The following is a 23202-nucleotide window of genomic DNA, read 5'->3' as shown; positions in this document are numbered from 1 at the left end:
ATGATGCTGAGAACATTAACATATAAAGACATTAAAAATGTTTTAATAAACTCTTGCATGGTAGTTTGAATTTACTAATTTATAGAAGAAAATTAAGAACATGTGGGGTTCTAAGAATGGGGTAGTGAAAGGGAGTCCTATCTTCCTAAAATAACTCTTCCTATTCATGAAAGATTATGGGGAACTTGCTGTTGACCATCAACCTAGCACAACCTCATGGCAAGAAAAGTAAACTCCCACATTTAAATTACAGTTTTACTGTAAGCTTCCCTTTTAGCCAATTTTAAGTAAGACTATAAAATATTTTTGAGGGCCAACTGCATGGCTCAGTCAGCTAGACGTGCAACTCTGGGTTTCAGCTCAGGTCCTCAACTAAGGGTCACGGCTTCAAGCTCGCATTGGGCTCCGCACTGGGCGTAGAGCCTACTTTTTTTTATTTTATTTTTTTATATTTATTTATTTATTTATTTATTTATTTATTTATTGGAAACAACTTAACTCAAATCTATTTTAACAGTTAGAGACTTGATGCTCTGAGTTTCCTGGCAATGCCTGCTGCCACGGCACTCACTCTGATTTTGCAGGGACTCAACTCATAATTCAAATGTGAACTAAAACAAATGAATTTTTCCCTACCTCTACAAACCACGAGTACATTAAAAAACATTAAACCAATTCCACCCAGTTTCTAAAGCTTGCCTTTACAATAAAGTGTTTTCATTCAATTATAGTTTGTTATGTATGAAAACAAACAGAAACAACAAAACTCTCTAATATAAAAATGGTCACATGATTTGGGTCTGACAGACACCCGTTTCCGTCCTGACTCGTTACTGTGTGGCCTTCCACAGATCACCAAACCTCTGAAAGTCCATTTCCACATGAGTGGAAACAGAACAATACTCCCCTTCAAGGTACGGTATGAAGGCTGACTCAGTCCCTACCGCACAGGCCTGGCGCGGCCCTGGGCGTGCTGTGGTGCTCTCTACATGACTGGGCTACTGATTCTAAAAAAGATAAAGGCATTACAGTAGAATGCCAACTCCTACATGCAGAAAGGACAATGGAGCTAGAAAAATCCCCACTTTGCAGCCAGCAGAGTTACAGGTGATTCTGGCAGAATCATCTAGGCACAGCAGAAGTGCCAATCTCTCCGCATGGGTCACCTGATGATTACACAGAGACGAGTGCTCAGCTTTGCACCGGAGGAACCCGGCAGACATCACCAAAGCCAGCACTGCCACCATGAAGCAGACTGACGTCGTGGGTGTCTGCTGTGGTGCAGGGGAAAGAAGGGAACGTCACTGCCATCCACACATAAGCTGACTCTAAATGGAGCAAACATCAGAAGAACCGGAAGTCAAAGGATATGCCGCAAAACAGCTGGCCTGTAATCTTCAAAAATGTCAACGTCATGAGCCACAAAGGAAAGGCACGGAACTATTCCAGACTAAAGGAGTCAAGAGGAGCAACCAGTGAAGTCCGTGCGTGGTCTCCACCAGGATGCTGGACAAAGGGAAAGCTGTGATGCAGGATATTACTGGGACAGTGGACAAAACAGGAACACTGATGTATGTTACATACTAATGCGCTAGTGTTAATTTTCCTGAATTTTATAACTATCACGGCTATCTAAGAGAAAGTCCAATCTTAAGAAGCATGCCGATTTACTTAGGGTAAGGATCAAAACAAGAGGAGAGAAATAAAGCAAAAGCAGGAAAATACGAACAACAGGTAACTGAGTAAAGAGTACACAAGAGTTCCTCATCCTGTTCTTGTCATTCTGATGTTTGGAATTATTTCACAAGAAGTCAAAAATGTTTAAGATGATGAGTATCTGGGGGCACCTGGGGGGCTCAGTCGGTGAAGCGCCTGGCTTCGGCTCAGATCATGATCTCAGGGTCCTGGGATCCAGCCCTGCACGCACCAGGCTCTCTGCTCAGCAGGGAGTCTGCTTCTCCCTCTCCCTAGGCCCCTCTCCCTCCTCCCCCGCTCTCTATCTCAAATAAATAGAATCTTGAAAAAAAAAAAAAAAAAGGTGAAAATCTGATTTCTGTGCTCAAAGACCTTATCATCTACTGGGAAGGATAATATCTTCCGATAATGGTGAAGAAAAGCTCTCCAGCAGAAACATCTAGTTTGTAAGCAGACACTGCGGGTCCATGGGGGGCGACTGAGGAGGACTCGCAGGGTGGAGCCACCAGGGCTCTGCAGGGCAGGTTAGAACCAGGGTGTTCACCAACATCTGAGAGTGACAGGTAGCGAGCTCCTGAGTAGCTGAGAGTGTCCTTACCTGAGCATGGTAATCATGAGGAAGGCAAAAGAGAAAGAAGAATTCGTGGACACAGTGACTGTGGGGCATCCCCAGCGTCCATGCGTCAGAGCTGCTGCTCTCCAGGGCCGCTCAGGAACCCAGCAGTGCCACCGCTGCATTTATAACCCTGCTCAAAGCAGAGGCCTGCGCTCAACTCTGCTGGTTATTCCGCCTCACGGGGCCGCGGCGGGTCAGCCTTTCTTCCTACCCAATCATCCTGGGCAGCCGAGATGAAAGTCCTGTGCAGAATCTGTTTTTTAGAACTCAGGAGCTCTTGGTGGGTTTATTTTGACCAAGATTAGGAAAAATGAGGGATTAAACGAGGCAGATAAGGCTCGTAGCTGCAGCAATAGCCTTAAACCTGGCGATGTTCAATTCAAGATCAGACTTATTCACAGACGGAGGGTGCGCAAAGACTCAAGGAAACAGACCCCCAAAAGTGGAGTCATCTGGCCTCCAGCTGAGGAGCTAGGCCACCACAATCTGACCCATGGATCAAGAACTACAACTGACCCGCAAGCAGGACCGTGAGCCAGCGTCTGAATCACAGAAGGTGGGCAAGGGCCCTCACTCCCCTTCCTCCTGCTAGGGAGACTGCCCTCGGCTCTGCGCCCAAACTCTCATTCCAGGGATACAGTGAGCGCATCCTCCCCCGGAGTCATGGGAAAGTAACACTGGGGCTAACTGACCTCCTAGGCCACCTCTTACTAAAACAAGTATTATTTTCGATTTGACCTTCCCCATCAGCATGGGACTTGGCACTGGGCTGAGGGGAAGGGTATTTTAGGAGCCTTTATTTCCCTTTGGATTCTCCTCGCAACTCCAGACATGTTCTGCTTTCGCTAACCTTTCTCTGTGCTGCTTCCTAAAGATGAAGTGGCACTCTGGAAGGAGGACCCAGCTGGGCAGTTGGGCACGGAGAGCTGCCTTGCCCCTGACCCCTAGGCCCTCCTAAGAAAGGAACCAGAAGAATCACAGACATGTCTCATGAGACAGGTGTCAACTCCAATCCAGAGAGGAGGCCTGTGTTTTGTTCCCTCCTCAGTGCCCTACAGCACGCAGGACATAAATGCCTGGTGCTAATAAACTTACCGGTGTTGATAAAATATTCGGGGTGGACACTGTTAACACACAATCCTAAGAGTACACGATTTTTGAGTTAAGAGAAGTATCTTCCTCATTCCTGGAAATAAAAATTCTTCCATGTTTGTAGATTTAACATTTTATTTGCCCCTAAAAACATGTATTTTACATTTGCTGGGAAGATGACAGAAAATAACAGAGCCTTAGTAAGGAAATGATACAAAATAGTGATTAAACATGACACATTTTCTGACTATTAGGTTCTAACTCAACCCCCTGAAAATGCTAACCTAATTCTCAGAAGCCAAGGCAGTCAGCAACCTGGAAGCAAGGAAAATACAGCTGTGTCCGGCTAGAAAGGATAAGGAACACCAGCAGTAAGAAAACACACGCTCTACAGCTGATGAGCGACCAACGTTAAACACAGTGGGGAAATGCGGTATTTATAGTACTTGGAGGCTTTTCTGTGGCTTAGAAGGGTGAAGCCACTTTGTTCTGTCAGTGAAACCTTATTCCTGCTTTCGTGTTAGTGACAAAGGTTTAAAACAACAACAGCCGCAAACACTCGGTTTCAAGTGAACTCTGCACACAAGTCCCCCAGAGCCCTGTGGTCCCTGGTGGCGACCGCGCTGCCCTTCTGGCAGGCCTCACTTCCAGGAGCACCTCTTGGAGGGTGGGACTAGAACTGGGGCTTTTCCCTCAAGAACCTAGATTTGCTTACTTTCTCACTTCCAACTCAGCACCAAAACAAAAAAAACGTGTAACGGCCAGTTTACACGGGGTGACCTTCAATGACTTATAGCAACGTTACATGCTTTACTCAGTTTCTAAGCCCACTGGTTTGCACAACAACACACACTATGGTTAACCAGCAATTTAACATGAAAATGAAACACTCAACCCTGGGATGTTAAGAAGCATCACAGACACGATGATTATAAGGCCCGGCGGTCACATGTGAGGCTCCCAACGGCAGAAAGCAGTGCTCCTTCAGGGCGGCAGTCACCAGACCCTCCCCGACAGCACCCAGATCTGAGCCAGGGTGCGGTCCACATGGAGAAAGTCTCCGCATGGAGAAAGCAGCGGAAATAATCGCCGTGCTGGGACGGCTCCCTCACCCACCCCCGCCTGGCAGGTTAGGAGTGTGTGGCCGGTGCACCGACAAGCCCATCCTGGAGCAAGAAGGCGCTCTAGGAAGAGAAATGCAAACACGCAGACACGACCAGGAATTGTCACAAAACATGACAAGAGGGAGGTACCTGTTCCTGCAGGTCGTAGTCGTAGCTGTCGTGCAGCAGAAGACTGAGGACGTAGCGGGTATAAATCATGGCATCGATGCCACATTTCTCCAGCTCCTGCCCCAGCCAGGTCTGCACTGGGCCCAGAGCATGAAGCAGAGACATTTCAGAAACAGATATGGGGCCTGGAGAAGAGCCTGAGGAGCTTTCAGATGGTAAACCACCCACAGCAACTGTACAGACAGGGCGCATGAATTCAGGTCGCTGACATCCTTAAAATGCGAAGCATTTTCTGCACTTGATGTTCTGTTGGTATCTGGAGGGGATTTTCACTCCAGTAAAAAGGAGAGATGCTTGACATCTAGGATAAGCATCTATTTTCGCTGGCAGTCAGCCATTAGAACAGAATTTCCCTCTTCAGGCAGGACCAATGAATCAACATCCTGATAGCAACACACAAGTAGATGTGATTTTTCTACTTTACTTTCACATTGAGGCCAAATGGAAGTCTCCGGCAGAACCTACAAAAATGAGAGAGAGAAAAAGGTACGCATTATATAAATTACTGATCTTTTGAAAAAAAAAAAAATCCAAATGAACTGTTTATTGAACTTTGGTGTCTTAGAACACAGATTTTTTGCTGTAATGTTTGACATTTTAAAACAAGTGACATTTCAAAATTTTAAGTTTAATATCATTTAAAAGAAAGGAAAACTCCAAAATTTACATTGTTGTGCTTGTGTTCAATCATAGCAATGTTTATTTTGCTATCTCAAGAGACTGGACTAATAAAATTCTGTCCATCCATAACGCTGAAAGAATTTGTGTGGTAACAAATCACTAGTTCATTTTTGAGTGTAACAGAAGCAGCTGAATAGTAATTTCAATTAAACAATGGTTAAAAATCAGTCCTTTAGGGGGCGCCTGGGTGGCTCGGTCGTTAAGCATCTGCCTTCGGCTCAGGGCGTGATCCCAGTGTTCTGGGATCGAGTCTCCCATCAGGCTCCTCTGCGGGGAGCCTGCTTCCTCCTCTCCCACTCCCCCTGCTTTTGTTCCCTCTCTCGCTGGCTGTCTCTCTCTGTCAAATAAATACAATCTTAAAAAAAAAAAAATCAGTCCTTTAAATTGAAGGTTTCATAAAGGTAATCAATCATCTCGTATGGCTAAAAGATTTGCATGGCCGCTCGATACTTATTTCATAAAGTTAAGGTAAAACATGGATTTGGTTCATAGCTATGCCAGGCTGAGGGTTAGACGTGGTTTATTCTCCTACATCTCAGTTGACAGTTTGCTTATTTGGGTCAAAGATGCCATGCTCTTCATAGCTTTTTCCCTTAAGTTAACCTACTTTCAATATGTCAAACTAATCTAACGGCCTTATTAAATCACTCATGCCACCAGAAGATGAAATCTACCACATTAACAGGTAAATCGTATCGGCTCAGCTTTTGAATGAATTTTAGCAGACAATAAGAGGGTTACCAAAAGTGACTTTAGGGGTGCCTGGGTGGCTCAGTCGGTTAAGCATCCAACTCCTGATTTGGGCTCAGGTCATGGTCTCAAGGTCATGAGATACAGCCCCATGTCAGGTCCCCGCTCAGCAGGGAGTCTGCTTGAGATCCCTACCCTTTCCCTCTGCTGCTCACCCTGCTCATGCACTCTCTAAAAAAATAAATAATCTTTTTTTTGAAAAGTGATTTTGGAGACACCTTGGGTGGCTCAGCCGATTAAGCGTCTGCCTTTGGCTCAGGTCATGATCACAGGGTCCTGGGATCATGTCCTGCATCAGGCTCCTTGCTTAGTGGGGAATCTGTTTCTCCCTCTCCCTTGCCTGTCACTCCCCCTGCTTGTGCTTGCTCTGTCCTATAAATAAATAAAACCTTGGGGAAAAAAAAAAAGTTTGAGTCATGGAAAACAGATAAAGCAAACATTTTTCTATAATTTTAACCTGATGAAACTTTCCGGCTAACTCTCAAAATTAAAACATTTTTCATTAATTCTTTAGTATGTTTGGATCTTAGAATGCCAGACAGATCAGCAATTAAACAATACACTGAATTCTGGGGATATCCGCTAAAGCAAGGTGACAAGCTGGTGCTCATTCCACGAAGACCAACCAAGACAGAGAGCAGATAAAGCAACAGCTGAAGGAGCTGGGTAAAAGATCTAAGGCAGCCTGAGCTCAGAACAAACAGCATCAGAGACGGGCAGACGTAGCCCTCAAGAATTCAGCAGAGTATTAACAGGCATGCATGTGAGGAACTCCGGAGTGCAGGAAGGACCATCATGAAGACCAGGAGGAAACAGGACCTGATGCTCAGCAGGGCCAGGAACAGGGCTGTTTCCCACCAGCCAGACCTGAAAACTTCCTAATTCAGGGACACTGGGTACTGAGAAGGCTCCTGACTTAGTATGGGGAAGCAACGAGCCCTAGACAGAACACATCCTAAAAGGAAGACAGGAAAGGACCAAACTATTTCTAATTTCACTGTGGTCCCAGAACAAACCTCAAGAAATGTACAGGAACACAAAAAATACCTAGCACCTAACAAAGTAAAATTTAGGGGCGCCTGGATGGCTCAGTCAGTTGAGCATCCTCCTCTTGGTTTTGGCTTAGGTCCTGATATCAGGGTTATGGGATCAAGCCCCACATCGGGCTCCATGCTCAGCGTGGAGTCTACCGGAGATTTTTTCCCCCTCCTTCTCCTTCCCCCTCTACTCCTTTCCCTGCTCGTGCTCTCTCTCTCAAATAAACAAAATCTTTTTTTAAAAAAAGTAAAATTTACAATGGTTGGCACCTAATAAGAAATTAGCAAACATGCAAAGAAGCAGGCAAAAAGGAAGTAGAAAATTAAGAGAAAAATAAATTCACCGAAACCAACTCAGAATTGATATAAAAGTGAGATTTAGCAGAAAGGACTCTGAAGCAGTTATTATGACGAAAGGCCATGTATGTGGTGAGTAGAGAACAGAAAATATAAAGATTGAAAGTCAAACATCTACAGATGAAAACTACGTCAGAGAGGAAAAGCTGGCAGCATGGGATAATGGCAGGTCAGCCACCTCAGAAGGAAAGATTCCAGAGTCTTTTTTTTTTTTTTTAAAGATTTTATTTATTTATGTGACAGAGAGACAGCCAGCGAGAGAGGGAACACAGCAGGCGAGTGAGAGAGGAAGAAGCAGGCTCCCAGTGGAGGAGCCCGATGTGGGACTCGATCCCGGAACACCGGGATCACGCCCTGAGCCGAAGGCAGACGCTTTAACGACTGCGCTACCCAGGTGCCCCAAGATTCCAGAGTCTTAAACTGCAAAAGAAACCATACAAAATGAAACACAGAGAGAAAGGAATACATTGACACAGCTTCAGCAAGCCGTGTGACAATTTTAAGAAATCTAACATATGTTTAGTTGGAGGAGAAAGAGAAAGGGACAAAGAAATAATGACCAACATTTTCCCAAAATTGATGAGAGCTAAACACACAGATCCAAGAAGTTCACTGAACTCTAAACACAAGAAATAGGAAGAAATTGACACCTAGGTTTCCTGCAACAAAACCATCCAAAGAGAGGAAGCTCAAAGCCACCAGGGAGAAAAGGAACATTAGGCAGAACAGAGAAAAGGATGAATAAGAACACCAAGTTTCTTGTCCGAAACATGCAAAGGATAAGATAACCAGGCAAAAACATTTAAGGACTGGAAGAAAAACCCATCAATGCAGAATTCTATACTCATCACAAACTCTTTCAAAACAAAAGTGAAACAAAGACTTTTTCAGAAATGCAAAAGCTGGAAGATTCCAGCACCAGCAGAAGACGGCGGTCAGAAACATTACAGCAAATTCTTCCAGGCAGAAGGAAAATGACACCAGAATAAAAGGTCCATCCACTCAAAGGAACAAAGAGCACCAGAAACAGTATAACCACATTTTTCTTATTATTTCAGTATCTTTCAAAGATAATTCCACTACTGAAACAAAAACAGTAACAATTTATTGTGAGGTTGGCAACATCCGTAGAAGCAAAATGGAGGGCAACAAAAAGTGAAGGCCAGAGGGGGAAAATATAATACTACTACGTGCTCCTTCCATATTACCTGCAATGGTAGAATGCCATTTGGACACAGACTGTGATATGACAGCTGTTAATAATCATAATAAATGTAAACAATCAAACCAACCAATTAAAAAATAGAGATGGTCAGACTGGATTTTAAAACTGTAAGACCCAGATACATGCTGCTTATAAAAATACCCACATTATTTTTTTTTAATTTTTTATTATGTTAGTCACCATACAGTACATCATTAGTTTTTGATGTAGTGTTCCATGATTCATTGTTTGCCTATAACACAAAGTGCTCCATGCAATACGTGCCCTCCTTAATACCCATCACCAGCCTAGCCCAATCCCCCACTCTCCTCCCCTCTGAAACCCTCAGTTTGTCCATAGTCCCTAGTCTCTCGTGGTTAATTCCCCCTTCTGTTTACCCCCCCGGTTCATTCTTCCCTTCCTTCTCCTACCGATCTCCCTGCTATTTCTTATGTTCCACAAATGAGTGAAACCATATGATAGTTGTCTTTCTCTGCTTGACTTATTTCACTTAGCATAATCTCCTCCAGTCCCATCCATGTTGCTGCAAATGTTGGGTAATCGTTCTGATGGCTGAATAATATTCCACTGAAAAATACCCACATTAAATATAAAGGCACAGATAGATTCAAAGCAAAAAAATGGGAAACAATACACCATGCCAACACCAACATAAAGCAAGATGGAGGGGCCCCGGGTGGCTCAGTCGGTTGGGCAGCTGACTCTTGATTTTGGCTCAGGTTGTGATCTTGGGGTCCTGGGATTGGGCTCCGTGATGGGCTACACACTCAGGAGGGTGTCTGCTTGAGGATTCTCTCTCCCTCTCCCCTCCTCTTGCTCGCCCTCTCTCAATCCCTCTCTCTAAAATAAATAAAATTTTTAAAGTACAAGGTGGAATGTCTACATTAATATATGACAGATTTCAGAACAAGGTGTTAACAGAGATAAAAGTCATTTCATAATGAAAAAGGGGTCCATTACCAAGAGGATGTGACAGTCCTATTTATCATACACCTGGTAGCAGAGATTCCAAATACGTGGAAACTGATAGAATTTCAAGGAGAAATAAACAAATCCATGATTGTACTAGATTTCAAAATTTCTCTCTCAATCACTGAAAGATGTAAACGGAAAATCAATAAGGATTTAAAAACCAGAGCAACATTATCATCAATCGGACAGAAGACTGTATTCTGGGCTATAAAGAAGTTTGCAACAAACTTAAAAGGATTCAAATCATACAAAATATATTCTCTGACCACATGGAACTAAATTATAAACTAATCAGGGGCGCTTGAGTGGCTCAGTCAGTTGAGCGTCCAACTCTTGATTTCGGTTCAGGTCATGATCTCAGGGTTGTGAGATCGAGCCCCGTGTCAGGCTCCATGATAGGCATGGAACATGCTTGAGATTCTCTCTCTCCCTCTGTCCCTTGCATCTCCCCATCTCTCTCTCTCTTAAAAAAAAAAAAAAAAAAAAAAAGTTTCAACCCAACCATAGGATTCTCTGTTGTCATTAAGAGAATTCACATTTCTTCAGCCAAGTGTGAGGATTCAAGAAGTGGGTGAGAAAAAAAATCAGCATACAAAGCCAGAAAGCAAAAGTATAGTGAACTCCCAAGATCTCATCAAAGCGGTTAAAACCAGCCCTTGCATTTTTACCCCTAATAGAACTCTTCCTCGAACTTGTTTAAGAGCTATCATTTTTAAACAACGGGCCATATCCCTGAAGTCACTAGCGGTTACGATCTTTTTTTTTACTCTATAGTTCAGACTGCAGAGGACCACAGAAAAGAGCAGAGGCTGGGAAGTCTGGTACCCTCAGACTACTTGGCAGTTGTCCGTGCGGTAACTGAGTGGATCCTAGTAACAGGGTCTGAGACAGGAACAGTACAAGATGGCTCTTCCTGTACCGTAACGGCAGGTCTAAATGTTCTCGGAGCCAGTGTCCAGTCTCCATATTTTGAATGTCAAACTGTTAGCAGATGACCCAGGTACGGAGTACTGGGCCATAACTAAGCTGCTTCTCCCTAAGCAGCAAGACTTCGATAGAGGGGTGAACATTTGACCGGGTGAGAGACTCTATTTACAGTTCTGAACCGAAAGGAGTCTCTTAGGTATGCTGGTTCAAATTAAAACTTATTTTGGGTACGATCTATCACATGGTCAGAACAGTGGAAGGGTCTGACAAACCTAGGCAAAAGCCATTTAATGTCTACCTGACAAGTTCAAGGACACAGCTGGCAAGCACCCCGAATTTCAAACTGTTATGCTCATTCCAAATGTGAAATTTCGTCAGTATCAAGTTAGATTTCATTTCAGTTTAACTAAATTCTCCAAAAGTTTTTTTTTTAAAGGTTTTATTTATTTTATTTAAGAGAGAGACAGCACGCGCCAGCGAGGGGAGAGGGAGAAGCAGGCTCCCTGCTAAGCGGGGAGCCCAACGTGGGGCTCGATCCCAGGACTCTGGGATCAAGACCTGAGCTGAAAGCAGACACTTAAGGCAGATGTTTAACTGACTGAGCCACCCAGGCGCCCCAAAAACCCAGGTTCTCCAAAAGTTTAAGATTTTTAAATTTTTATTTGAGAGAGAGAGAGACACGACAACAAGCGGGAAGAGGGGCAGAGGGAGAAGCAGGCTCCCCAGTGGGCAGGGAGCCTGATGAGGGGCTCGATCTCAGCACCCTGAGATCATGACCTGAGTCCAAGTCAGATGCTTAACTCACTGGGTCACCCAGGTATGCCTCCAAAAGCGTTTTAAAGACAAAGCACCACTGCATAAACTCAAAGGCTTTTTGTTTTGCTTCACTTCATTTTTTCAACATCTGATTCTCCAGAGGTTTACAGAGAAAAGAGGACCTTCAGATCATCTTGAGTATCTTTCTCCAAAGCAGAACTAACCCAAATCATGCTACTAAAGACTGGGCTGCATAAATGATCATTTAAAGGTCCCACAATAGGGGTGCCTGGATGGCTCCGTTGGTTAAGCATCTGCCTTCGGCTTAGGTCATGATCCCAGAGTCGTGGGACCCAGGCCCACGTTAGGCTCCCTGCTCAGTGGGGGTGGTTTCTCCCTGTTCCTCTGCCCGCCACCCCCAACTCACGCACTCACTCTCTAACAAAATCTTGGGGGAAAAAAAAAAGGTCCCACAATAATATACTTATTTTAGACTTTTTGTCTTTTTTACATCAAACTTTAAATGGTTTCCTTATGGATGCAAAAAATACACATAGCTATAATTAAATGCCCATGGAAGTTTCTGTACCACTTATGTCTTCTTTAATTCTTGAAGGTAGCACAGAAGAGTGGAAAGTACATGAGCCTAGCAGTCATAACATCTAGGTTTTTGTACTCAATATCACCTCTGCTACTTAATAGCTGGTTTTGTGCCCATAACTGCTTGGGGTCTTTGTTTTCTCATCTGTAAAACAGAATAATAAATACACGCTCTCTCTACACCTCAATCTCTCACAAGGTTATTGCAATGAACAAAGGAGAAGTATATCTGTGTTTCTGTGGCCTTTGCATTTCATAAACTGTCACACAATGGAAGGTACTGTTACAAATTACCCCCTCAAATTGTTTATACCGGCTTCATCTCACACGTGCCTTCACTGATTCAGATAATGTGAAGAGTAGTATTTGTGTAAAATATACTGCTCCTTCAGAACAAAAAATACTCTATTTCCTTACTGTCCTTAAAACCAAAAGCTATGAAATTTCCTTCATTTATAAGAACCTAGTTTCTAGTCACATCAAAGCCTTTCCTCTTGTTAACATGTTCGTTCTCTGCTACAAATTCAAATGTGACACTGCAAAGAACTCAAAATGGTTAAGGTGCAGAGGATGAACACAAAAATACAATGGTCCCCTTTGCTGCCCAGTATTCTATTTGTTTTGAAATGTACACACCTGCAGAGTGGTCTCTGCACAGAGAAGCCACACTATCCCCAAACAGCACACACCCAGAGGAGCTCAGCACACCCTGGGCTTTTTCTGCGGCCCGGGTACAATTTCTAGAAATTTCTATTTCTAATCAAGGATTAAAAATAGCCCTGGTGGTAAATGAAAATCTTCCCCCAAGATTGGGGCAACTCTGTGTAGGCCTGGGGATCGATCAAAGCCTCCAGGGTCTAATATTAATCTAAGCCTGGAAGTGAAAGTGCTGGGGGGAATACCCATAATGCCCTGCTCACTCTCAAGATACCCCCAGGTCTCATACCACCCTGGGTCTCCAGGAGTCAGGGCCCTGGGGCCTGGGACGTTTAGGATTAGACGTGGGACTAGGATAACAAATTTTAAATTTTAAAATAAATTATAAAAATAAAAGCATTGAGGGGAGAAGGTGGGGGAATAGGTGACTGGGTGATGGACATTGGGAGAGTATGTGCTGTGGTGAGCACTGGGTGTTGTGTAAGACTGATGAATCACAGACTTGTACCCCTGAAACAAATAATACATTATATATTAATTTAAAAATAAAACAAAAATAAAAGCATTTAATTATTTATCTAGTCTATATGTTTTCAGAGTCATATAAGTAGTCCCGAATGATCTGTCCACTAAGAAAAAAGAAAACAGATCTAGTACTTAAGTTATTACAAGAGTACTTTTTCAACAAGTAATTGAGAAATGGTAAGGCCACAAGTTTCAAATGAGTAATTTAATAATGAAGACTCTTTCTGCGGTGGGATAAAGGGGCACTTTGAAGGAGGTTCACTGATCTTCCAAAATTTCTCCCCTTGTGTAACAATGTTCCAAGAAATATAATGCTGTCTTTCTGTACTCTTTGTAACACCACACACATTCCTAGAAGTCAGTCCGATTACGGCCCCGTCTGTGTGTCTAGAGAGTCATCTAGGGTGCACGCAGCACTGATTCCTGTAAGCTCTAAGAAACAGACATTCTGCAGTCCAGTTTCTTTAGAGCTCAAGCAGAGCAGACAAGTGACCAGCTGAATTTAAATGTTCAAGTGTTTCCCTTCTTCTTAATATAGTGCATATATGTTTAGATTTGCTGAAAACACCTAAAAATTATTTCAAAATCATCATCTCTTTCTGACATGGTGCACAGATAGCTCTCATGTGTGGAATGTTCTCGATGTCTTGTGCGACAGCCCAACTGATCATGAAGAGCACGGTCAACAGTTCCAAAGCGCACTTCTCTGGGCAAAATGCAAAGTGCGGATCTTGTGGAGGGAAATCTGCTCAAGCCATAGACCCACTCTTTTATTCTCCAAGCACTTCTGCTTTTCTGCTCAACTGGACCACATCTACTTGCATTACAAAAGCTTGTTAACGTATTTTTCTAAATATGAAAACAGAAGGACACCCACACACAATTTCTCCACCCTAATATAATTCACAGTATTTCTATGTGGTCATTTTCAGTGTTTTTTCCCTTTTGTATAGAACTTAAAATGTTTTATTTCAACAGGTTAAATAATACATACTTTTGTATTCTCTGTTTTTCACCTAACATTATATCTTCCCAGTGCTGTGCTAGGGTCCAATATGGCAGCCACCAGTCAAATGTGGCTATTTACATTTTAATTAAAAATCTGCCACACCAGCCACATTTCAAGAGCTCAAAGCCACATACAGCTAGTGGCTATTGTACAAATATAGGACATTTCTGTCACTGCAGAAGTTCTACTGAACAATACCAGCTTTGATTCTCTCCTATGTTAGACCAAACAAAGAGTCCCTGGCTCAATAGAATCCATGTACCCTCCTCCACGTACCTGTGGACTATACGAGACAATCCTCCTCATACCCGAAGATGGGATGCTAAGCACAGCCATTCTGAGACAGCACAATGTGCCAGAGGACCGGTCTGAGGGAAGTGGAAAACATCTGCCTTTGTGTTTGATAGGTCTCAAATTTCATCAGGTCAAATGTCATTACAGTAGAAAGTAATCATGGAAGGTTCGGTGACAACGTCAAACTGTATACAGAACAGCGAGAACCCTGAAGCTCACTGACAAAGCAAAAAAGAAAACAGAATAACCAGGACCGGGGCCAAATTTCAAGGTTCAAAATTCAGGACGAAAAGTTATTAAGTCAAAATAGGGTGGATTATGCTTAAAAACCAACAATCCCCAAATCCCAGTAGCCATGTCCCTCCCGGACTGGCAGAAGTGCTCAGCATAGTCACACACAACCGCTCTGGGACTCAGCACACAGCATGACAGCATGGTCGCCAACCTTAAACCCTACTAGCCCAGGAACCAGGGGCAAAGAAAATCTGCATCAAGGCATGCACCAGCGCTTCAGAAACTTCCTCCTGGAAGTGGCCCCACATCTCCCCAGTCAAAGCAAGTTTCATGGCCTCACTCCAAGTAGGGGTGGGGGGAACACTCCTCTCCCATGCCAGGAAGACGGAGGAGCAGGAACAGGTGTCAAGAGCCCTAACGACTACTCTAAGGGGCAAAATGTGGGACTCTTGATAGGAAACAACTCTTAACGTCTAACACTATTGAAACCAGCATTCTGGTCAACTAGAGTGGACTATTCGAGGCAGATGAATTAAAACACTGCAAACACAAAACAAAACAAAAAACCCACAAAAAGAGACTAAAGTAACTTGCTGAGGAAGGCTTCACTGCTGAAACATTAACACCTGAATAGCAACGAGCCAATGCCTCCAGCTCCTCTAAGAAGCCATCCCTAACTACCTACAGCCACACTGCTCTCTTCCTGTACCACTGAGGGCACTCACTGTCCTCCCTGCTCTCTGCTTTCAATGATATGCATCCATACTATTCTCCCAACTGCCCCCTGCATGTGGGCTCCTTCACAAGCAAGGCTGAAAGTTCTCCAAGGCCAAACTGTGACATATTCCACATGCTAATTAGCCCCATGCTTAGGCTTTGGCAGGTGAGCAAAACTGTGTCAAATTAACACTTTCCAAATCTAAATGGGGGAAGAAATTCTGAAAATCAGCCTTGGGAAATACAATATTCATAACACTAGCGTGTGTGGGAAAACACTGAGCCCCGGTCAAGTTCTCAGCCGCCAGGTGGGGAACAACTCTAGCCTAGGAGCCCCAGCTCATTCTTCCACCACCCACACACGTGCTGGAGGCTTCCTGTGTGCCAGGCACCGGGCATGCTGTTAGCGATATAAACTCAATGACCTTCAGGTTTGTTCCTTCTGTATTTACCATCCTACGTTAATGGGCTTTGGGCTTCACCCTTAGGTAATCAACTTCTTCTTCCTACTCAAACCCATTGGCTTTCACCTTCCCTTTGTTCTAGTGTGGTACTTTTGCAATTTATGCCTTCACAATGACTACATATTTTTACCTGGTCTTCCTCACTACAAATTTCACAATAAATATGACCAAGTCCTCAATATTCAAGGCCTGAATTACCTGAAACTGTCTTTTCATAATTCCTCAATTTCAGTATCAATACAATTTTCACACACACACAAAAGCCTTTGAAGGGGAAGGGTAAAGGATATACAAAATATAAATAGAAAAAAAAAACAATAAAGAAGGTAATGTTTGACCTACTAAGACTCTAGCTTTTAGATTCTACTACTTTTCACAAAGATCCTAAATATCTGCCTGGCAAATCCGAGAGTGCACATTTCCAACGAGCTAGTTACACACATACACATCATCTCAGTGCATTTGGAACGTAAGGGATGGCTCATGTTCTGTGGTAGGCAGCATGCCTTCGGGGCGAATCTAAGGCCAGGAGAGAAAATCCATAGAGAATCTACAGCCTAAACGAGAACTCTTATCACTCAAGAAATGGCAGGCTAAAAGCTGGTCCCATAAACCCGTTTAACCTCTGTATCTGAAAAACCATCTAGATACGGAGAGTCAGACCTACAGTCGCTTCCCCATCTAGAAACGTGAGAAGTCCTAGGAAATGAATAAGGCTTCTGTTTAAGACAATATAATCAGTAAGACTAGCATGGACATGACTGCCTTCCACCAAAATAGAAGAACTGCGTTAAGGATTAAATTCCATTTTTACTGTATGAACTGATTACTGTATATTCTCCAGTAACACTTAAAATGAATTCTTTTCATGAGTGTAGGGTCGTTCTTATAGATTTAAGAGTTATTACTTGACAGTAACAGGAACTAGCTAAGGTCTTACTAAACTGAAGACACATTAACAGACCCGGTTAATCCCTAAGTTGAAAAGACAAGGAAAAGGAAGAACCAACTAGACCATGATGACAGGTGAAAGGACCTGGTTCTACGGAGAATCAGAAGTACAGGAGAGACCTCCCCTAGAGCAAAAACAAATGGGAACGAGATCAAGTGTGTAATGAGACTAAACAAAAGGGAAGAGCTTTCAGTCCGGCCTGGATAAATTCTCCCCTGCTGGGTGCTGGGGGCGAGTGCTTACAGAACCGAAAGTCTAGGTCAGCCTCTAAGTTCTCAGAGCTGTAACGGGCCTAACCAGAGGGAGATAAACTGCTTATGCGAAGTAACATTGTTGTATTTCTAACTTTTACTCCATTGCCAGTTATTTGATGATTCATTCTCATCTGTTAATATTTCTGATTTAAAAAGCCAGGCTGATTTTCCCAGACTGAAATCTCTTTGCAGGTTATCACATTACAATAATCAGTGTTTATCATTCACCTAGAGCTATTAGACATCAGAATTCATTAGCAGGGCTACAAAATGTCAGTTTTTATGCCTTCAAAAAAGTCCTTATTGGAGACTTACAAAAATGTCCTTTCTCCCTGGAAGGGGCAAACCACATGTCAGGCCGTTTACAGGATGAAAAACCATGTGGAAAGCCCTCTGGGTCAGAGGGAAGGCATTAAATGTATACACTGACATCTGAGAGAGTCCTCCTGCAAACAATGAAACAGCTACCAAACAAAATCCAAACATTAAAACAAAGTTTATTATTATGAAATCCTAAAAGCTTTTAGAAAAATTGTTGTAAAGTGATGAAACTAGATTTCAGAAATTTAAAAACTTCTACCAGGAGAAACAAAACGGACCTTCAACTCTAAGAAAATTTTTCAAAAACACTAACCAAGTTTATTTAGAAAAAAAAAATTTAAACAAGAAGATGTTTAGAATTTTCAAAATGCAAAGCCTCTAACATGATGAAACCCATTTAATCATGGATAAAGCATTTATCAAATAAGATACTAGATCATGGTGTATAAAAATAGTTTTTCAAAGTGATACTGTCGCTTGTCCAATGTCTGCGCATAAAAGTTCTACAGCTTCCGGGGTGCCTGGGTGGCTCAGTCAATTAAGCTTTCAAGTCTTGATGTCAAGAGTCATGAGATCAAGCCCTGTGTCATCGGGTTCCTCACTCCCTCTCTAAAAAAAAATTTTTTTTTTAAAGATTTTATTTATTTATTTGACAGAGAGGGAGGGAGTGAGAGAGGGAACACAAGCAGAGGGAGTGGAGCGGGAGAGGGAGAAGCAGGCTTCCCGCCGAGCAGGGAGCCCGATATAGGCCCGGAACGCTGGGATCATGACCTGAGCTGAAGGCAGATGCTTAACGGCCGAGCCACCCAGGCGCCCCTCTAAAAAAATTTCTTAAAAATTCTACAGCTTTCAACTACTGACCTTAAAATTACCAAGTGATCTGTCCTCTGAGTTACACTAGGTGGGGGAAAAATGGCCTGAAATTCTGAGGCTCACTGGTAAAACAGTGCCATTTTTAAAAACACTAATATAAAGCCATAAGCTACGTATTACAGTTCTCCAAAATGAAACTGGGTAGTGAGCGAGATTTTGATAAGATTTGGTATCTCTCAATAAGAGATACCTAATTCAATATAAAAATTTTATATGATTATCTGATACATATCCTACTAGTTAGAAACTTTAAAGGATCAGAATAAAATTCTCTTTTTGACTTTGCAAAAAGATAAACATTTGAGAACTCAGAATAGGTTCAAAGTATGTGTATTTTTCATCCATTAATTATATGCTTCAAAGATCAAATCAAGTCTTTAGCTGTGACTCTTAGGATAACTACGTAGTTAAGAGTCCCTAGGAAGCTATTTAAATGAATAGTATCATCATTTAAAGTATAACCTGTTACAGTTCCCCTAAAGTGTATTTATTCCAGGTGATATAAAAATTTATTATTTTTTGGGGCGCCTGGGTGGCACAACAGTTGAGCGTCTGCCTTCGGCTCAGGGTGTGATCCCGGCGTTGTGGGATCCAGCCCCACATCAGGCTCTTCCGCTACGAGCCTGCTTCTTCCTCTCCCACTCCCCCTGCTTGTGTTCCCTCTCTCTCTGGCTGTCTCTCTCTCTCTGTCGATAAATAAAATCTTTAAAAAAAAAAAAATTATTATTTTTGCTGTAGAAATTCTTCCTCTTGCATAAATTAGGGAAATACCAGAGCTGAAACAAAAGTAGGCTTATTTATTTTAGGACATCTTAAAACTTTTAATATGGTAATGTGCATCTGGAACCTCCAGGAAGGAAACAAAGTAGATAGCATTTTCCATACTTATTTAATTATAGACCTCTTTTTAAGTTCCTGAGAACATACTTTGCGAAATATAACCTTTTAAGAAAGACTTAACATTTTCCCTACGGGCCAAGTTATAACGAAGACCTAGATCATCTAGGGTCCTTATATCCTCAATTTCCAAGGGTTGAAAGGTTAAACTGATGATACCATCTCCTTTATTTTCCTTTGAAAAATCTGCATAAATCATATGGTGCTATACAGTAAATCAATCACAACTCCTTTTGACATGGGGTCAGAAACTCCCAGATCTCCCCCTTTCCCCTAGGCATGCTTCAGGCCTCATTTATGATCTTGGAACACATACACTTCAGGAGCTGTGCCTGCGTTCAACGTGCACCACTTACCTGCCAGCTCACATTACAGGCACAGCAGCAACGCAGGTGCTTACAGCCATTGAAGCGATCCTGGGTTTATGTTCACTGCACAATACCACCAAGCTGTTTTTTAGTGGCTCCAAAAACAAAGATCTAATAGGATGCTAATGGCAGAGCCACAAGGAGGGAACTCAACTGGCCAGTAGCTCTACAACACTGGAAGGCCAAGTATGGCGCTCAGAGGGCATGATCCAGGGGCTGCTGGAAGGGCAAGCTAACTGACAAGTGCCTGCAGTTCATAAACATTTGCTGGGGTCAAGTACAGCTGCTAAAAGATTTAGAAATGCTGCCAATTTTAAGTGTACTTTGAGGCTTCCCTGAATCTGGGAAACATGCTGAGAAGCCCCACTACTCTTAGAGGCCAAGTAGAGTGGCATTAATAGGACTGTTTATCTATGGAATTCTCCCTACCTCAGTGGTATCTCTCAAGACCCGAAATATAAATACTTTAAAGACAATGCAATATTAACAAAGCAATATTATCAAAAATGTATTTAAAATAGCCAGAGGCCGGGATACCCAGGGGGCACAGTTGGTGAGGTATCCACATCTCGATTTCTACTCAGGTCATGATCTTGAGGCCGTGAAATCGAACCCCAGACTCAGCGCAGAGTCTGCTTGGGACCCTCTCTCCCTCTGTCCCTCCCCACCTCCCCCATGCCCACACACTCTCGAGCTCTCTAAAAATAAACAAATAAAATCTTTAAAATACCCAGCGGCCTGCACAGGTCCCAACCTGCCCGTGGTTTGGGGTTGTTATCTGCCTCATAAAGTCAAGGAGAGGGTTTGTCTTCTCCGAAAAAGACTCCTACACAGTTGGCTTTAGCATCTTCCAGGAACAGGGAGGCAGGGATTGAGGCCTCATGAGTCTGGGTTTCAGATGAATTAGAGAAGACAGTGCTTACAACCAGAAAGTTCAGAGTCGGGTGTAGTTACCTCCAGGACTCATGACTGTTAACACAGTCTGGGCTTCAGGACAGTCATATAAATGGATTCCTTAACAATAAAATAAACAGTTTCAAAAAATGAAATAAAATACCCAGCAAAGTATGACACAAAGGTGAAAGATTTTGGATTGGAATTTTACACTAATTAAAATCCTTCTCAAGGGCACCTGGGTGGCTCAGGTCATGATCCCAGGGTCCTGGGATTGAGTCCCGAGTCAGGTTCCTTGCTCAGCGGTGAGTCTGCTTCTCCCTCTCCCTCTGCCCCTCCGCCTGCTTGTGTTCTCTTTCTTTCAAATAAATAAAATCTTTATAAAAAATTAAATAAATAAATAAAAGCCTTCTCAGGGCGCCTGGGTGGCGCAGTCGGTTAAGTCTGACTCTTGCTTTCAGCTCAGGTGATGATCTCAGGGGTGTGGAATCAAGCCCAGCCTCAGGCTCCACGCTCGGTGGGGAGTGCGCTTGGGATTCTCTCCTCTCCCTCTGCCCCTCCCACTCGTGCTGGCTCATGTTCACTCGCTCCTTCTCACAGATGAAATAAATAAATCTTTAAAAAAAAAAAAAAACTCTTCTGAGGGCACCTGGGTGGCTCATTCGGTTAAGCATCCAACTCAAGGTTTCAGCTCAAGTCATGATCTCAGGGTCATGAGACTGAGCCCCATGCTGGGCTCCATGCTCAGTGAGGAGTCTGCTGGTCTCTCTCCACAAACCTCCCCCAAATAAATAAAATTTTAAAATCTTTTTTTTTAGATTGTATTCATTTATTTGACAGGGAGCGAGAGAAAGCGCAAGCAGGGGGAGCAGCAGAGGGAGAGGGAGAAGCAGGCTCTTCACTGAGCAGGAAGCCCGAAGCAGGGTTCAATCCCAGGACCTGGGACTATGACCCAAGCTGAAGGCAGACCCTCAACCAACTGAGCCACCCAGGCGCCCCAAAATTTTAAAATCTTAAAAACAAAAACAAAAACCTTCTCCTCAAAAAATAGACTGGCATGACCATCTGTAGAGCTCTATAGAGGTCAAAACTCTTTAAAATTTCACTTCTATGCTCAAATGATAAATATTACAAAGGTAAACGTAAAAAGTAGCAGACATAGGCACTCACATACACAACAAAAATATACATACATAACTGGGAAAAGGATATTAACAAATCAGTTAAGTACCCAAACACTGAACATAAAAGCCAGCTTTTAAATGACTCCTGTTAAATATAAAGTTGATTATGCTTTTCTTATAGATTCTGGTCAAGTTCTCCATCACATGAAATATTTAATTTGGGGGTTAGTAATAAGTATTCTACTCCCATGAATATGAAATCAGACAACTCTGGAAAAAAAGATAATAATCCCTAGAAATCTTTGATAAATAAGGGTAATCTTATCCAGATGCATCTTTCAGGGGTTACCTAACGGCCAGTAACCAGAACTACAGGAGTGATTTGGGCCCCGAGTTGTGTTATAGATCCCTGAACATTCATGTTTCAACCCCTCACAAACAAGGTCGAAGACCTGTGTAATTTATGCAGAAGTCACTACCTACAAACCAATTCTCCGCCCCCACCCCACCCCCCACCCCCGGCTCTGAGACCTTTACTACAAGAGCAAGTGAGGAGAGGGCTTAAGAGGGAAGATGGTCGCTGTGGTGGCAGCTTTTATGTCAGAGCTTACTCAGACCCACTGAAGCAGAATCTCCATTTTACCAAGTTCCGCAGGTGACAAACGTACTTTTTTTTCCTTTTTAAGTAACTCTAGGCCCAAAGCGGGGCTTGAACTCACCACCCTGATGACAAGAGTCACATGCTGTACAGACTGAGACAGGCAGGTGCCCCCAAATGTACTTTAAAGTTTGAGAACACAGTCCTTAGACCTCTTTCCCTATCTTAAGGTCAGAAAGAGGCTTGTCTGTTCTTCTAAAAGTATTCAAGTTTTTCTTCTCATACTGTAGCAAACTGAATTAGTTTCCATCCAGGCCTTCATTTCCCCTCAAACAACCCGTTACACAGCAAGTCCCCACCGTCGTCACCATGGGACGGACTGGCAGTGCCTCCCTGTAGGCTGAGGACATGTCCCTGCACTGCCCCCTGTGACTGGTGTGGCCACTGAACCGCAGTGGACATGACCTACGCATGTCCAACCAGCTTTAAAAGTGATCATGTGATTAGACCTCTTCTGCTATCACAGGAAGAACGTGTTCCAGATGGGACCGCTTCCTCAGCATGGGTCTCAGGATGAGAAGACATCTGGAAGGGCACCATAGCAACAAACTCGTGGCCGCCAATGTATTGATGTGAGCCACGAAGAACTGTTTGGTGCTTAAGCCACTGAGACTCAGGGGTTTGGTCACTACAGTGCAACCCTGTAAAATCTAATAAAACATTCAAGTTCTTAATCCATTTACGAGTTACCTCTATCTAGAATTAGTGAAGCAGGCACCTAACTGCATGTTTTTCTACACGGAAAACTAGCTGTGCCAGTGTCATGAATGGATCAGCCCTCTATCCCCACCTGTAACTGCACTTCTCTCCCGGACCCAAGCTCCACATAACCACACGTCTGTCTGGGGCTCTTTTCCATGCTCAACATACTCATCCCCACGCCAACACCACGCTGGCTGAACTACCAGACTTTCACACGAAGTATCGAGATTTTTTCCTCAGGAGGGTCTTCCCTGTGCTT

General features: G+C 43.2%; 1 protein-coding gene across 6 annotated transcripts in view; it reads right to left on the bottom strand.

Moving 5' to 3' along the window:
- The window catches only part of KIAA0232 (KIAA0232 ortholog), an 80292-nt gene that overhangs the window by 44333 nt on the left and 12757 nt on the right, over nt 1–23202 (bottom strand). For 5 of the 6 annotated variants that reach the window (XM_087864293.1, XM_087864289.1, XM_087864294.1 and 2 more), the window contains exon 2: nt 4657–5156. In XM_087864293.1, coding sequence (XP_087720419.1) covers nt 4657–4887 — 231 coding nt within the window. In that variant the 5' untranslated portion in view covers nt 4888–5156. Of the gene's footprint in view, nt 1–4656; nt 5157–14467; nt 17753–23202 lie in introns of those variants that run through there. The other variant, XM_087864291.1, reaches the window with a different exon arrangement.

Source organism: Ursus americanus, chromosome 8, assembly GCF_024610735.1.
Source record: "Ursus americanus isolate L20-20 chromosome 8, mUrsAme1.1.p, whole genome shotgun sequence".
Lineage (NCBI taxonomy): Eukaryota > Metazoa > Chordata > Mammalia > Carnivora > Ursidae > Ursus > Ursus americanus.
This window is presented reverse-complemented; position numbering and strand designations above follow the sequence as displayed.